Source organism: Lepidochelys olivacea, assembly GCF_965140295.1.
Source record: "Lepidochelys olivacea isolate rLepOli2 genome assembly, chromosome: 11".
NCBI classification, from domain to species: Eukaryota; Metazoa; Chordata; order Testudines; family Cheloniidae; genus Lepidochelys; species Lepidochelys olivacea.
This window is the reverse complement of record NC_140421.1, coordinates 38,764,500-38,782,606: the sequence shown is the minus strand read 5'-3', so window position 1 is coordinate 38,782,606 and position 18,107 is coordinate 38,764,500. Positions and strand designations below refer to the sequence as shown.

The 18,107-nt window shown below is 41.4% G+C and overlaps 1 protein-coding gene across 2 annotated transcripts in view; it reads left to right on the top strand.

Annotated features, from left to right (window-relative positions):
- The first annotated feature begins 10,196 nt into the window (after window positions 1–10,196).
- ABCB11 (ATP binding cassette subfamily B member 11) overlaps window positions 10,197–18,107 on the top strand; it is a 74,907-nt gene continuing 66,996 nt past the window's right edge. For both annotated transcript variants that reach the window (XM_084643574.1, XM_084643573.1), the window contains exons 1-2: window positions 10,197–10,286; window positions 16,351–16,453. In XM_084643574.1, coding sequence (XP_084499700.1) covers window positions 16,378–16,453 — 76 coding nt within the window. In that variant the 5' untranslated portion in view covers window positions 10,197–10,286; window positions 16,351–16,377. The remainder of the gene's footprint in view (window positions 10,287–16,350; window positions 16,454–18,107) is intronic.

The window sequence follows — 18,107 nt, the reverse complement described above, 5'->3', positions numbered from 1 at the left end:
TCATCCTTCTTAAACATGGGAGACCAGAACTGCACACAGTATTCCAGGTGAGGTCTCACCAGTGCCTTATATAACGGTACTAAAACCTCCTTATCCCTACTGGAAATACCTCTCCTGATGCATCCCAAGACGACATTAGCTTTTTTCACAGCCATATCACATTGGCAGCTCATAGTCATCCTATGATCAACCAATACTCCAAGGTCCTTTTCCTCCTCCGTTACTTCTAGTTGATGCGTCCCTAGCTTATAACTAAAATTCTTGTTATTAATCCCTAAATGCATGACCTTACACTTCTCACTATTAAATTTCATCCTATTCCTATTACTCCAGTTTACAAGGTCATCCAGATCCTCCTGTAGGGTAATACCTCCCAGCTTTGTATCATCTGCAAACTTTATTAGCACACTCCCACTTTTTGTGCCCAGGTCAGTAATAAAAAGATTAAATAAGATTGGTCCCAAAACTGATCCTTGAGGAACTCCACTGGTAACCTCCCTCCAACTTGACAGTTCACCTTTCAGTAGGACCCGTTGTAGTCTCCCCTTTAACCAATTCCCTATCCACCTTTCAATTTTCCTATTGATGCCCATCTTATCCAATTTAACTAATAATTCCCCATGTGGCACAGTATCAAACGCCTTACTAAAATCTAAATAAATTAGATCCACTGCGTTTCCTTTATCTAAAAAATCTGTTACTCTCTCAAAGAAGGAAATCAGGTTGGTTTGGCACGATCTACCTTTTGTAAAACCATGTTGTATTTTGTCCCATTTACCATTGACTTCAATGTCCTTAACTACCTTCTCCTTCAAAATTTTTTCCAAGACCTTGCATACTACAGATGTCAAACTAACAGGCCTATAATTACTTGGATCACTTTTTTTCCCTTTCTTAAAAATAGGAACTATGTTAGCAATTCTCCAATCATATGGTACAACCCCTGAATTTACAGATTCATTAAAAATTCTTGCTAATGGGCTTGCAATTTCTTGTGCCAATTCTTTTAATATTCTTGGATGAAGATTATCTGGGCCCCCCGATTTAGCCCCATTAAGCTGTTTGAGTTTCGCTTCTACCTCAGATATGGTGATGTCTACCTCCATATCCTCATTCCCATTTATCATGCTACCATTATCCCTAAGATCCTCTTTAGTCTTATTAAAGACTGAGGCAAAGTATTTGTTTAGATATTGGGCCATGCCTAGATTATCCTTGACCTCCACTCCATCCTCAGTTTTTAGCGGTCCCACTTCTTCTTTCTTTGTTTTCTTCCTATTTATATGACTATAGAACCTTTTACTATTGGTTTTAATTCCCTTTGCAAGGTCCAACTCTACTTGACTTTTAGCCTGTCTCACTTTATCCCTACATATTCTGACCTCAATAAGGTAGCTTTCCTTACTGATCCCTCCCTTCTTCCACTCCCTATATGTTTTCTGCTTTTTCTTAATTACCTCTCTAAGATGCTTGCTCATCCAGCTTGGTCTACAACTCCTGCCTATGAATTTTTTCCCCTTTCTTGGGATGCAGGCTTCCGATAGCTTCTGCAGCTTTAATTTAAAATAATCCCAGGCCTCCTCTACCTTTAAACCCATAAATTCTTCAGTCCAATCCACTTCCCTAACTAATTTCCTTAATTTTTGAAAGTCAGCCCTTTTGAAATCAAAAACCCTAGTTGCAGATTTATTTTTGTTAATCCTTCCATTCAGTTTGAACTGAATTAGCTCATGATCACTTGAGCCAAGATTATCCCCTACAACCATTTCCTCTATGAGATCCTCATTACTCGCCAAGACCAAATCTAAAATGGCATCCCCTCTAGTCGGTTCAGCAACTACTTGTTGAAGGAATCCATCAGCTATCGCATCTAGGAAAATCTGAGCCCTATTATTATTACTAGCACTCATCCTCCAGTCTATATCTGGGAAGTTAAAGTCTCCCATGATCACACAGTTTCCATTAGTATTTACTTTATTAAAAACATTAAAAAGGGCTCTATCCATATCCAAATTAGATCCCGGCGGTCTATAGCACACCCCAAGCACTATCCCAGGGGAGGCTCTAATAGTTTTCTTCCCCAATTTAATTATTGCCCAGACAGACTCAGTCATATCCATTTCATCGCTTCTTATTTCTTTACATTCTATCTCATCATTGATATACAGTGCTACTCCACCACCTTTACCTTTATTTCTGTCTTTCCTAAACAGCACATACCCTTCAATACCTGTAGCCCAGTCATGACTACTATTCCACCAGGTCTCTGTTATACCTATAATATCTGGTTTCACTTCCTGCACCAGTAACTCTAGTTCCTCCATTTTGTTACCTAGGCTCCTTGCATTAGTGTACAAACATCTTAATTTTTGCTGTTTGGCCTCACTCACATTCTGTACCCTATTAGGCACGGTTATTTTACTACCAGTATAACCTATTAGACTTGTATCTACACTGCCCTTCCTCCTACCTACAGCTGTATCCACTCTTACTTCATTTTCTTTCCACTCTATGCTAAATTCTGGCGTGGAGATTACCTGGACATCTCCCAACCATCTCCCCCAAATTCCTAGTTTAAAGCTCTCTTAATCAGTTGTGCCAGCCTCCATCCTAGAAGTCTATTTCCTTCCCTACTCAGATGAAGTCCATCCCGAGAGAACTGTCCTCTATCCATGAATGCCTCCCAATGGCCATACATCCCAAAGCCCTCCTTATAGCACCACTGCCTAAGCCATCTATTGATAGTCATAATCTTGTCACACCTTTGTTGCCCTTCTCTAGGAAGAGGCAGAATCCCACTAAAGATCACCTGAGCCTCAATTTCCTTAAGCGTCCTCCCCAGCCTAACATAGTCTCCCTTAATACTTTCCAGTGAGAATCTAGCCGTATCATTTGTTCCCACATGAAGGATAATTAGGGGATTCTTTCCCGCTCCCTTTAGAATCCTTTTTAACCTCAGGTCTACATCCCGTATCTTAGCACCTGGAAGACAGCACACCCTCCTATTTTCTGGATCAGCTCTGGTTACAGGCCTATCTATTCTTCTCAATAAAGAGTCCCCAATCACATAGACCTGCCTTTTCCTAGCGACGGTGCTATTCTCCAGTCTATCCCCTGTTCCCTCTGGCTGCAAGATTTTTCCATTCCCATTCTCCCTTGTAATCCTTTTTAACCCATCCTGTATCCTCCTGGGGCTCATATTTGGTGTAATCTCCATTAACTCTTCCCCTTTTCCTATAGGACTAACCGCTCTTCTCTTCTTCCTTGCCCTGTCACCTTCAGTGACTACCTGCTGAGCCCCTTCTTCATTTTCCAACTCTGCAAACCTATTCTGAAGCTCTATTTCTCCTTCACTAGCCCGTCTTTTCCTCTGCCTAGTTCTTTTAGTCACATGCTTCCACTGACCACTTTCCTCACCCAGTCTCCCCTCAGAATTCCCTAGTCCTGCTTCCATCTGCAAGTCTGAGCTTTTCCCTTCAGATACCTCATGTCTTTGCTCCATAATCTGCTCAAACCCCTTCCTAAACTCTACCAGACTTTCCACCTGCATCTCCAAACCTCTGATCTTTTCCTCCATCAGCTCTATCAGACGGCATTTCATGCAGACAAAACTCTTACCAGGTGCCCCCTCCAGGATCATGTACATACCACAGCTTCCACATCCAGTCATCTTCATTGTGTCATCTGCTACATGGGTCACTCTCACTGCCACCTCTGAATCTGTCATAGCCTTCCCACCTAAATCCTGTTAATCTGGGAAACACAAACCACACCAAAACACCACCACCCACAGCAAAACCAAACCCCACACAAGCACCACAAGACAAACTCCGCTTTCAAACTCCCCTGTTTACAGCTCTGTTTGCTAGCTCCTGTGCCTGTGCAGCTGTCTGTGCCACTGCCTGACTGGCTGCTACCTTTATAGGACCCCTAGTCAGTGAAGCCCCACCCCCTAATCAGGGCTCAGCTTCTCTCCCAGCACAAAGCCCCTGCACATACAGATACTAACAATACAAAACCAAACACACACAAATACCTTCTCCTCCAACAGAACTCCCACTCAAACTCCCCTGTTTACAGCTCTGTTTGCTAGCTCCTGTGCCGCTGCCTGACTGGCTGCTACCTTTATAGGACCCCTAGTCAGGGAAGCCCCGCCCCCTAATAAGGGCTCAGCTCCTCTCCCAGCACAAAGCCCCTGCACATACAGATACTAACAATACAAAACCAAACACACACAAATACCTTCTCCTCCAACAGAACTCCCACTCCAACTCCCCTGTTTACAGCTCTGTTTGCTAGCTCCTGTGCCGCTGCAGCTGTCTTAGAATGTACTAATGCAATTAGCAGCTTGCAAGTTTCACACATAGAGGGAGAGAAAGAGTACCGAAAGCCAAGAGACCTCTTAATTAGTAATACCCTGGAATTTAAACTATGGGGAATCAAATTCATTTGTGATTTTAATACAGAACTTCTTTAATATGATCCAACAAAAACACAAATTACCAAAATTACAGGTCAAAATATACAAAGTAAATATCCTTAAATCAAAATCTAATAAGGTCTTAAGCAGAATTTTTCTTGTTTGCCAATATGTAAATTTTGATGATTACTGATGGAAATATTTTTTCCGGTTTCTGTGGGTATGATGAAATTGATTTTTATCAACAATTACTGATAAAAAGCTAATTCTTCCAAGCCTTTTGTACCATAGAACTATCTGTCCCCTTCTCATCTCTTCTATTTCTTCTAAAGTCTTTTATCTATTATTCATTATTATTATTCTACTGCATTAAGAAAATTAATAAAAGTACATGACACACACTCCAAGAAAAGATTAAAAATGAAGACTTTTAAAATGAAGATAACTTAAATTTCTTCCTTAAAACAGGTTTCAGAGTAGCAGCTGTGTTAGTCTGTGTTCGCAGAAAGAAAAGGAGTACTTGTGGCACCTTCGAGACTAACCAATTTATTTAAACATACGTTTCCTTAAAACAGTTGCTCCATAATTTAAGTTGCAAACAAAAATAATAGATCCTGTTTCCTGGGTTAATTCTGGAACCAATTATACACACTGTTGTTCAGCGTCTCTATTTTTTAGGACTTTGTATTATTTGGGCACGGGAGCATGATACCATTTGGGGCTAAACAGAAAAAGTTACTTCCGAAGCCTTGCTGTCCAGAAGTGAAGGTCTGGTGAGCTGAGAGATGTGAGTTCTCTGAAATGGGAGGAAATAGGTTTTTTAGCAATTAAACAAAGATAAAGTACAATTACTCAAAATGCTAGTAGAAGCAGGATGCAGAGGTATTAGTATGTGGTATTGTGGCTTGCCCTACACTGGCTCACGATCTGCAGCTTTAACACTGTAAATGACAAGGTGAAATAACTGTTTGGAGATGTTTCAGAGTAGCAGCCGCGTTAGTCTGTATTCACAAAAAGAAAAGGAGTACTTGTGGCACCTTAGAGACTAACCAATTTATTTGAGCATAAGCTTCCGTGAGCTACAGGTCACTTCATCGGATGCATAAAGTGGAAAATATAGTGAAGATGTTTTTATACACACAGACCATGAAAAAATGGGTGTTTATCACTGCAAAAGGTTTTCTCTTCCCCCACCCCACTCTCCTGCTGGTAATAGCTTATCTAAAGTGATCACTCTCCTTACAGTGTGTATGATAATCAAGGTGGGCCATTTCCAGCACAAATCCAGGGTTTAACAAGAATGTCTGAGGAACAGGGGGGGGGAGGAGGGGGAGGAAAAAACAAGGGGAAATAGGTTACCTTGCATAATGACTTAGCCACTCCCAGTCTCTATTCAAGCCTAAGTTAATTGTATCCAATTTGCAAATGAATTCCAATTCAGCAGTCTCTCGCTGGAGTCTGGTTTTGAAGTTTTTCTGTTGTAATATCGCAACTTTCATGTCTGTAATCGCGTGACCAGAGAGATTGAAGTGTTCTCCGACTGGTTTACGAATGTTATAATTCTTGACATCTGATTTGTGTCCATTTATTCTTTTACGTAGAGACTGTCCAGGTTGACCAATGAACATGGCAGAGGGGCATTGCTTGCACATGATGGCATATATCACATTGGTGGATGTGCAGGTGAACGAGCCTCTGATAGTGTGGCTGATGTTATTAGGCCCTGTGATGGTGTCCCCTGAATAGATATGTGGGCACAGTTGACAACGGGCTTTGTTGCAAGGATAGGTTCCTGGGTTAGTGGTTCTGTTGTGTGGTATGTGGTTGCTGGTGAGTATTTGCTTCAGGTTGGGGGGCTGTCTGTAGGCAAGGACTGGCCTGTCTCCCAAGATTTGTGAGAGTGATGGGTCATCCTTCAGGATAGGTTGTAGATCCTTGATAATGCATTGGAGAGGTTTTAGTTGGGGGCTGAAGGTGACGGCTAGTGGCTTTCTGTTATTTTCTTTGTTAGGCCTATCCTGTAGTAGGTGACTTCTGGGTACTCTTCTGGCTCTGTCAATCTGTTTCTTCACTTCAGCAGGTGGGTATTGTAGTTGTAAGAATGCTTGATAGAGATCTTGTAGGTGTTTGTCTCTGTCTGAGGGGTTGGAGCAAATGCGGTTGTATCGTAGAGCTTGGCTGTAGACAATAGACCGTGTGGTGTGGTCTGAGTGAAAGCTGGAGGCATGTAGGTAGGAATAGCGGTCAGAAGGTTTCCGGTATAGGGTGGTGTTTATGTGACCATCGTTTGGAGATGGAGGAATTAAAATAAACTACAAAAATAACAAGCTGTGCCTCAGTTCTCATATGTAAATACAGGACATTAACACTTCCTTTCTCACAGGGCTGCAGTGCAGCTTAATTTATTAAGATTTGTTTGAGTAGTCTTTGAGATCGTCATACGCAAGGCATTAGAACAGCACAAAGTGTTATCATCAGTGTTCAGAAGAGACCATGATGATCTCCCTAGAAGTACCTTACATTGACAGATGAAGGACTGATTTTACTGTCAGGGGCACAACTGAGAATCTGGAGTAATTCCACTCAAAATTTAATTTGAGTGTGTGAGTTATTGGGAGATTCTCAGCTGATTGTGGCTCCTGACTCTTGGACCAGTGTTATCTTGCCCCTGGCCCTGACGGAGTGTAGAGTAACCTGACTTGAGTGCTGCTCTGAACCAAGTCCTCTGACAGTCAGAGATAGTCCAGAACACTACCCCTGACAGCAGACTTTGGCCCAAAGCATGGACGCAACTTGGTCATCTGGTGTGTCAATCTGGAATTAATGTGTGGTGACATATTGGAAATATATGATCATCTGAGTACTCTACAGCTATGACCCAGAATAGGAAGTCACAGTTTGTGGCTAACTCTCTTGTGCTTGAAGCTTTTTATTGGATCACTGCCACTAGGGATTTTTGGGGGTTATTTTTTTTGGACAATATACTAATCTACTGTGGTAAAACCAGTTCCTTTAGTTAATTGTAAACAATTATGTCACATCTTGGAGCTAGGGAGTGCCTTCTATAGGAGACTTAACAATGTTTGCCAAAGGGCAGCCAAACATATGTATGAGAGAAATAATCTGTCTATGAATATTGAAGATATTTCCCCACTAGCTTACTCTCATGAAGGATGTTGGAAGAAATACGAAGAATAGATGGTGATTTTGCATATACAGTGACATAAATACTTTGGTTAAAAGGAAACATTAAACATATTGCAATTTGACCTTCTTCTGCTCATGCAAAGTAACATTAGAATAAACTGAGACCAACACAATAAGTTAAATGCTTCCTTTTAACTTAGATCCCGGTAAAGAAGAATCCCTCAGGCAAAAGTAGCGTACATTCCATGGACTGAATTTCAATGGGATTTTGGCAGCTAACTCCCTCAGATGCCTTTGAAAATCCCAGCCCTGGCCTTTCATGTTTTAGTGCTGTGGTTCTTACCTAGTACACAGAAATGCTACTTGAACTGAACCCAGAGAAAGCAATAGATTGGTTTCCCACTTTCCAGCACATCTAAAGAGTGCCAGAAAGCAGTAATGTTCCAGGAAAAATGCTAGATTTGGCAGATGCACTATTAGTAGTTTGGAAAACATGAAGCTGGATGTGACTGGGCACAAAACAGGGCCTGCCTTGCACTGAAAAAGTGGGAATATTTGAATCATAGTCGTAGTCATAGATTTTAAGGCCAGAAGGGATCACCAAATCATCATCTGACTTCCTGTATATCTCCTCCTCCTCCACCTCCTACACAACCCAGAACCCCCACATTGGTCCCAACAACCAAATCAAAATATTATAGCCCACAAGAGAACAGAAGAGACTGAGGTGCACCGATGCTCAAAGCCCCTGAAATGGCAGGAACTGATATATATAGCCCATGAGATATAGCCCATGGTCTTAGCAAGTGACTCACACCCCAAAGGTGAAAAAAACCTATATCTGTCAATCAGGCCTGGGGGAAAATTCCTTCCAGGCCCCCAAATATGGCAATCAGTTAGACCATGAGCATGTGAGCAAGAACCAGCCAGACAAACACCTGAGAGAACACTTGGTGCCATCTCTGAGCCCTGGTCCTCCCCATCCAGTGTCCCATCTTCAGCTGTGGCCATCTCTGATGCTTCGAAGGAAATAGACAAAAAACCAAAACCAATCATCAACCCAACCAAGCTAACCCCCCACTCCCCAGAATGCACTGGGAAGAAAACTCCTTCCTGAGCCCTGCAGGTGACGAGCTGAAGGCTTGAAGCATGAGATTTTAGAAACATAAAACATAACCCGGAAGGGACTCCTGCCCCCCATGCCAAGCCCTGTCCCCCCTACCCCATTACAAGCAAACCTGTTCATGGTCAGTTTCTACCCATTTGTTCTTGTGCAAACATTGTCTATTAGCTAAATAGCTCTTCTCCCTCCCTAGTGTTTACCCCCATGATGTATTCCTTTGCTCATAGGCAGCACCCATTCAACCTGGAATTTCTTGTTTGTCTCCCCACAGATAGTCATGCTTTTATTTACCCACCTAATCGCTTCCTTTTAAAGATAACAAATAATTTATCTGAAGGCTGGGTTCATTTTTCTTTTTGTTTTAAACATTTAAAAATATATTTAGCCTGCTGTGTATTCAAACATATCCAATTGGATGCTCCAGAGAAGGATCTGTTAACATCTAACTGCAGAACAAATCCCTGACTCCCTTCAATCATTGTCTAAATAAGCAGAACAAATAAAGGTTGTAAATCAAAACGTGACTTAGCGACTCTTTCACGATGAGGCCCTGTGAAGAAGTGTTTGAAAGCTGAGGGGGCCGGGGGTCACCAAGAGGACAGAGGCCTGCTGAGCCTTTCTAAGCAAGGTCACAGCAGGAGGGGCGGGTTGTAGTGAGGCTAATTGGCTAGCTAGCTACTTAAGCTTTGACTTTACTGTTAAAAAAGGTGTGTTTTACTGAGGCTGAATAATGCCTGTCTTGCTGTAAAGATCTAGCGGAGATGAGCCACCATAGTTTTACCATAAGGTGAACAAGGCAAGATCAACGACCAATGGGGGATACAGCACTGACCTCGCCTCACTGCCTCGTGATAAGAACTACAGGGCGCTTGGCTCCACTATGATTTTACTGTCACGTGTTAGTTATCTAGCTGTAGAAAACTCAACCTATTAGCCGTGATGACAAAGGGTTTGAGCCCATGTCAGAGAGGAGGGAACAGAGATCAGGCCTGGGAATGCTTCACGAATTTGCGTGTCATCCTTGCGCAGGGGCCATGCTAATCTTCTCTGTATCGTTCCAATTTTAGTATATGTGCTCAGGCCTGGGTATGGGCAGAAAAGCAAGCTTTTGGGTAAGGACCAAATGTTTATTCTCTCTAAACTTAACCTCTGAACCAGTATGTCTATTACTCAGCAATTTTTTTTACAGAACCAATTATTAAGGCTGAGGTTGGTGTTTACAATGGGGATACTAACCTACTCTGACCCACAGCATTGCTTGCCGAGTAATGCTATAATATTGTCTTCCTATAATTTCAAGAGGTGTATGTTTTAACCACAGGAGAGCCGACTGCTGCCCAAGTGCCCTGACTTTGTGTGCTGTGATCACTTTAGTCAAGTTTAAACTCTCCATTTTATGTCAATGAACTGTAGCATGGTGACTGCAAGGTTACTGACACAAGGTGCAAATAGTCAATGCCCACTTAAAAAGCTTCAGACCCCGTTAATGGGTTAGAATGATTCAGACTGTGGTTGGAAATAGGTGTACACATCTTTGGCTAACTGCACTGAACTGGATCCTTGCGGTTTCTTCTATGGTTCTTTCTTACATCTATGGTGAGCAACAAATCTGTCATATTTTGAATATTTGAAAGTAATAATCTGCAATTTACTGATTTTAAAAGTGACTTGTATTTTTGCCCCAAAATACTTTGATGAATAGTATCCAATGAATAGTATCTGAGTATATTGGTGTCAATGGGACTACTCAAGAAGTTGAGTCACTATTTGGCATGCACACTACTATTAATCTTTCAGAGCAATCTAGGCTCACATATGCAAAGAGCAAAGAATGATATCTATGACATTTTTTTCAATGCCTATTTTCAGGGCTTCTTTCTAATTTCTAGACAAAGGGCCTGATCCAAAACTACTGAAATCAGTGGAAAGATTGGACTTTGAACCTAAAGTTCCTTCGTATAGAACATATTTTCATTTGTTATTTTAATGTGACAATTTGTTTTTAATGACCCTGGATTCATTTTCCTTTTTATTTCCTTAGAGATTTTGGCTTATCAGAAGTTTAATATTTATAGACTGTTTGGCTATGGCAAAATGTCATTTCACTTTAATGCCATAACTGATACATCTTGTGCCATTAGTTGTTTCTGCACATGGTGGGGAGAAATATGATGATCAGATATCTTCTATTATCTAATTCTGTCCTAAACCATATATCAGCTTCTCTAGTCTGCAAAGTGCTACAAATGTTCTGTAGATAGACTAGGGTGACCAGGCAGCAAATTTGAAAAATAGGGACATGGAGTGGGGAGTAATAGGAGCCTATATAAGAAAAAGACCCAAAAATCGGGACTGTCCCTATAAAATCGGGACATCTGGTCACCCTAAGCTAGACAGCCAACCCTAAAAGGACAGTCTGTTCTAGCACTTGCCCAGCCTGTTAGTCTGGTATATTAATCTGTCTCTGGTAATCAGCAGAATGATGCTTGCTGAGGAGTATGTATTTTGAGGAGCTTCAGAAAGGTAAAAATGCTTATTTAAAACAGTCAGTTCCTTCTTTATTATGATCATTCACAATGTTACAGGAAAAGTCAGATCATTTCACAAAGTCTGGTTCTAACAAAAACTCCAATGAGACTCTTTGCCCAAAGCCAGTAGCAAGAGAGAAAAATGACATTTCAGCTTTACCTGTTGAATTTTTTTTTTATAATTTAAAGCAACCTTCTGTAAGCTTTATGCATCAGAATTTTGGGTTTGGAAGGTTTCAGCTGTGTAGGATGATCTGTAGTTGAATTTGTATCAACTGGCTGAATCTAATCTTGATCCATGGGTTCAAGATTCTGAGGTCACTGACACTACAGAACTCTTGCTTATACCCCTACAGGGTGAAGCCACACCTCTCTGATTGCCAACTAGAACGGGGGCAATTCATGATGTCAGCAGGTGTTTGTCAGAGGACATGAGGGAGCATGCCCTGAATCTGACTGGCAGGAAGCCAGCTACAGAAAGTTTTAAAGAACAAAGCCCTTCCTAATAAAAGTACTAACCATACATTGCTCACAGTGTAGTGACCTGGGATGGCATGTGAGCATCAGAGCAAGCAGGCTCTTTGTTTTAGAAAGGTACCAGATCTTTTGCACAAAACAATGTAATGATTGTGATCTCATGTATTCTAACACAATGATCTTTAGCTGACCACTATTTGACATAGGAAATGCAATACAATGCAACATTTTGGCAAGCACTTCAATGGAACTTGTCACACAACAGTAAGCAGCAGGCTCAGTAGCAAGTGTTCACAGGATCAGGGTCCATCTCAAATGATTTTACAGAGTTAAACACTACGGTTGCAGAGAGAGAAAGAGACAGAGAGGTAGTTTTGCCTAACTCAGAACGGGCTCCCTCACTGCAGGCTATGACATTATGTTTCTGAGGTGGAAATGCTTCATCATATAGATTTTCATCATAGGGCCAGATTTACTCATTTGCTTTGGCTGCTTTCCACCGATCCAGTTAAATCAGGCTCATGGCTCCTTTGCATTCACAGAACTGTTGAAAGAAGCCGGAATGTACCAGTGAATCGAGCCCCTTAGCTTTATATTTTAAAAAGTCTCATATTTGTTGGCGCAATGCAGTTTCCGGGTGAGTTTTCAAATATTTAAGAATTGAGGGTACGAGCATTTCCGCAGAATTTGCTCACACAGTGCAGGAAATCAACTTGGGAATTAAGTCATCATTACATAGCAGAACATATATTTTCACAATCCGGTTTTGCAGTTCCATTTATAATTATACTTGTGTGAATGTAAAGGTTACAGAAACATTATCGAGTTTGCCTTTGGAAACACTGGGTAGTCAACAAACTTCTTTGTACAGTCAGTTACTGTTCTGTAAACACAGTGACAATACACAGCAATTAGAGCTGAGGCCAAGGAACTAGTCCATTTAATGTGTTTAACTTAATAAACAAAGGATTTATTTTGGTTATACCCATCTGAAACATCTAACCCTTTACAAATAATAATCATAATGAATAAACATATCTGCTCTTTGTAGTTTAATACCCTAACCCTAACAAGGCTGATAGATTGTCATTGTCTGAACAAAGTCTGTTTGCCATACTGTAAACAAAGGAAGTAGTTGTTGGTAGTAGACTTACTCCCTGTGAAACCTACATGATAATACAGGCAGTTTCTAAGACCCACAGGTCAGGGCATTAATGATACTATCTATACTTACAGCAAGAGAAGTAGATGTTTTATATGCAAACAATGGTCTCCAGTGGCATAATTCCTAGTAGAATTGTCAGAAGTGACCACCTTCTTTTCATAGAATAAGTCAAATGAGTTTGCAAGTTGTCTCTTACAGATGTTGTTAATACAGCAACCAATGTTTTGGCTAATTTAACCCAGTGAATTAATAACTTTGATAAAATTATACTAATTAACAAAACTTTACGGCCTTATACATTTCTCCCGCTTTTGTGTGTGTTTGCATGTGTGTATCCGACATGCATGGGAGAGTTGGAAAATTAGGCAAACCTTAGGTTGTTTGCTTATTTGTATTGGCTTTTCCCCATGTCTCTAGGAATCCTGTCAAGTTTATCGGGACTTTGATTAAATGGAGGAGGGTCTGTACTCTCTGCGTAGCCTTGCTCCCACCCCAGAAGCCAATCAACACCTTTCATATGTGTTTGATACAGACTAATTTAGAACAGATGCTTTTGTTACAAAGCATAGCTGTAGCCTGTGATCAGTGACACAGCTGCCCTGAGGAGTTTAGAGAATATAAGAACGGCCATACTGGGTCAGACTGAAGGTCCATCTAGCCCACTATCCTGTCTTCCGACAGTGGCTTAAGGTGCTTCAGAGGGAATGAACAGAACAGGTCATCATCAAGTGACCCATCCCCTGTCGCCCATTCCCGGCTTCTCACTTTTTCTGAACGTACTTTTCTTTGGATTTTGGGACAGTCTGAAAAACTGCTTTCTGCTGGCCTCTTGTTTTAGAGTTTTAAACTCATTAGTTAGCCACCACAACTGCTAGCGGAGGAACTGATGTGTATTTTCACTGTGGGAGTGGGTGAGTTGTGCTCTACAAAATGATTTTAAACTGCTAGGAATTTGTGCTTAGTTGTTTTCTTTTTTAAGGGGGGAAGGGAGGATTGCATGTATGTTTTTATAGATTTAAAAATAAATTAGATATTCTCACGTGAATACTGGGCTTTTGCAAAATTTTCTTTCCATGCACCTGATCTGAAACTAATGGAAAGACTCCCAGTGGCTTCAATAAGCTTTGAATCAGGCCCCATGTAGGGGAGGGTGAATTTGTATACAGCAAATTCCCAACCCCGTGACATGTCCTTTAGTTGGACAAATCCTGGCTTTACATGTTTTCTCAAAAGCTTCCAAGAATACTGTCCCCCTTTTTTTCTGCATGTATAGCTTGTGACCATTTTAAACTAAGATCACTTTTCATTTTCCAGCAGGGCTACAGTTTTTTCCTGTTGGCCTGTAAATTTGTCCTGTTGCAGGCAGCAGGTTTTTCTTCTTGTGATTTTAATCTAAAATCAAGTGCAACAAAGCTTAAGTGCTTGCTTCCCCACGCAACGTCTGACGCCACAAACCTTGGCTGCCCTCTGAACAGGGGGGATTCTGAATTATATTTGCCTTTTAGAAAATAGTCTTTATACGTGATTTTCTGCTCTTATTACCCTAAAGGTGTATCAGACACAGTCTACAAAAGGAGGGTAGGCTTGTGACATTACAAGCATTTTTTGTTTTCACTTGTGGCTTTGAAATCAGGCATAGTGTCTGGCTCCTGCAGCCTTGTTCAACCCAGCTACCATGTTTGCAGGGGGACTAAAAATTACAGTTGTGAAGTGTGTGTAAAAGAAGAGTTTTCTTCACAATACACCGTATTATCAGGGGTTATTTTAAATGCACAGAGTTAAGTTCTTTGGGGTATAAATGGATGCAGTTCCTTTAACTTCACTGGAGCTTTACATATTTACCCCAGGTGAGAAGCTGGGCCCTAGGGTGTTTGAAATCTTCTCTTTAATCATTCTAGAGGAAGAAAACATATAAGCCTTTTGTGGTGTTTTCATTAATTTTTGATTCTAGCAGATCTCTTTTCCCCACAAATGTTAATTTTATCCCTTAAACATATTTTAAACAATTATGCACCAAATTCTCCTTCTCCCCTCCCCCCATTTTAGTTTTTCTCTTGATTGTTGGATGCAACACTTTGTTTCTAGGAGTATCACTGTTTATTGGCTAGTGGATTAACAGTTCCATTCCACACATCAACATCCCACTGGCTATTCTTCTACTTAAGAAAGGTGGATACAAGTACCAAAAATGGGATATGGGCAAGGTTCAGAGGAGGAGAGGCCAAAAGGAAAGCCCAGTAGCAGGAAGGTGAAGAGTCAGGATGGGAGTGAATGGTTCTGAAAGGCGGGAATGAAAGGAAGGGACTAGACAGGAAGTGGCAGGATTTATACAGGAAGTGACTTCAACATAATTATCTATTAATCAATCTCCTATTTATCCCTCACTCTTGATTTGACGGGGGTGGGGGGTGGTATCCTTATATTTCTTGCATCTTGCTGTAATTTAAGAGAGAAATTGCATCACAGCTCCTTCTGCTTTTGTGTAACTGCCACTCCATGGATTTCATACAGTGCATTAGGCAGATAAACAGCCATAGTGGAAAGGAGAAGTGTGAAGCAAAAACCTTTTAATACTAAGACATGTGAACACATAAGCAAGTGGTAAGAGGGCAACCTATATACACAGAACAATAGAGAAGGAAGCCATAGCCATCAACATGACACTCAGAAGCCTGAACAGACCAGCATAAGACCGAAATAAAGGGCAGAAACGGGTAGATGCCCTGTGCACAAGATGGTGTGGGAGGATTCAGAAAAAGAGAGAGAATAGACAAGTGCAGGACCAGCCAATGGTGCTGCGCAGCTTGGGAGAGGTGTGCTGCCATTCTTGAAGGGGTGAGGCCTAAGAGAATGAACCAGCAGTGGAGGACTCCAGGGACAGGCTGGGAGGACTCCCTGTGTTTTTCCAATGGTTTCCAGGCCATGTAATATGTCCTGGATGCTACCTTTCCTGCTCTATCCAGCCATTGGTTTACTAATCCCAATAAGATGATGAGGCAGACTGAGGACCCTTCAAAACCCATTCAGGGTTTAACCATGTTAAAACCTGATGCAATAAACTACCTGTGAGGTGTAACTTAGTCTGAAGCATTGTTTCTGCTAGCATGACTGTTAAAGAGAAATCCCTGCTTGTATTGTATAGGCTAACTGTGCTACAACCATGCTAGCTATAATCAAGTTGGGGAAACCCTTGCTGCGTAGCGTCTGAGCCACGCTCAGCAAGTATTGCAATATTTCACGCCTTTTGAAAGACTAACATTTTAGTCACTGATAGTTAAATGTGCTTTTGTTTCAGCTATCTTCACTATCTGTAGTGTCACTAGATTTGTAGGACTGTATTCTGTTCTCAGTTACACTGGTGTAAATCCAATGTGCTTAGCGGAGTTACACTGGAATAACACGGATGTAACTGAGATCAGAATATGGCCCATACAATGTTGTCTTATCATTTTAAAAGGCATTACTATGGTGATACTTTTTGCCTTTTTAGGGTTTCTGATTAAAGGAGCAAATCATCATGTCCAATCCTGTTGTTCTGCGGAGTATTAGGAGATTTGAAGAGGATAATTACATTTATGACTCAGATGGATCATGTAAGACATTTACTCTTTAATCAGCTTCTACTTTAATTTTAATAGCCTGTTGAAAACACATGCCATACTAGATATTGCAGTTCACATAATTATGGGCATGTTTTATTCAAAACAACTTTTGTTTACAAGCCTAAAGCAACAATCCATGTAAGTGAATGATCTCTTCTTATCAGCCTAGCTATCCACAGTATCTGTCTATATGTCCCCATCATCTGTCTACCAAATGTAACTAATCTATCTAGATTTTTATACCATGCTCATCACCATGGTATCTGAATAATTCCATTGACTTCAATGGCCTTTCAGCAGGGATGACTCTGGCATTCCTCTTTAAATTTTAGAACTCACAATAAAAGCTGAAAACACCTGTGCCCTGCAGGTTTCTAGGGTTGATCTATTATATTTAGAATTTCTTTTAAATGTGTGAACAGGTCTTGCTTTCCTCACCCGTCTCCAAAGCCTCCTTTCTCTCCTCCTTCCACTCTTGCTTTGTTTCTCCTCTTCAAGCTTCTTTTTTTTTAAAGGTACTTGTTAAACACCAAGCATCTCTGTTCAAATTAAACAGGAGGTGGTGGCAGGAGGCTTGGGGTGTTAGGTGAAGATGAGGAGGAGAAAAATGAAGAGAAGCTGCTGAATGTATTGACCCTGTCTTATATGTTTCGGAAAAGCAGGTGGAAAATTAAAGGGACACAATATATTTATATTTAATTGAAATTGCACATGGAAGCAAGTTAACACGGTAAAATAGTAACTACAGGTGCAACAAGCAAAAGCGAAAGCACATCATAAGGAAATATATGTCCATACATGACCTCTGGATTTAAGCACAAAGCCCACACTCCATTACATCTGCCATGCCCATATGCAAGGCCCAAGATGCAGTGGAAATACTGTGCTTTCATTGTGAAGTGTGGGATGAGCAGGCCACAGAGTCCCCAAGTGCAGGAAATTCTTTGCACCCTTTGAATTGTGGTACACAGCTTTGCAGTGACCATGCAGAGCAAATAGGCATGAAAGTGTCCATGCTAAGTGCTGTGTTGCTGAATGGTAGAGAAAGTAAGAGGATGGGGATTTTCTATTCAAGCTGCAGCAAGAATTGGTTGAAAACTAAAACATGATTCCAGTCCATGTTAGGACCTAAAAATGGGCAGTGGGTTGCCAGTGCACTGGAAAACTCTAGAAAATTGCACTGACTCTTCAGGAATGTGCCCAATGACTATTCAAGACAACTCTGAGCTCCCGGTGGTGGTGCTGCTGAGGGCTAGCACTTCCTGCTGTGTCACGCAAAGTGACTTGTGATAAACATTTGAAGCACTGATCCTTCATGGTAAGGCCTCCCCAGCGGGACCACTGTTGAGACAAGATATATTTTAGGGCCATCATCCTTGACGGCGTCTCTTGATGTGAAGGGTCAGATCATGGCTGTTAGGCCACGGCCTGAGTTGCTATGGAGGCTGAGGTGTTGTACTGAGGCCGGAGTCCCCAGATGGAATTCTGCCTCGCTAAGTCACAGTTCCTCCAGGGGCTTCCCAGGAGTGAACACCTGTGTGTCAGCTCAACCTTCCTGTCAGGGGATGGAGTAGGTACTCATTTCTGTGTACTGTCTGGGCTGTTGCCAAAGCCACAGCCCCTCCCCTCTACAGCCCCTTTCAAG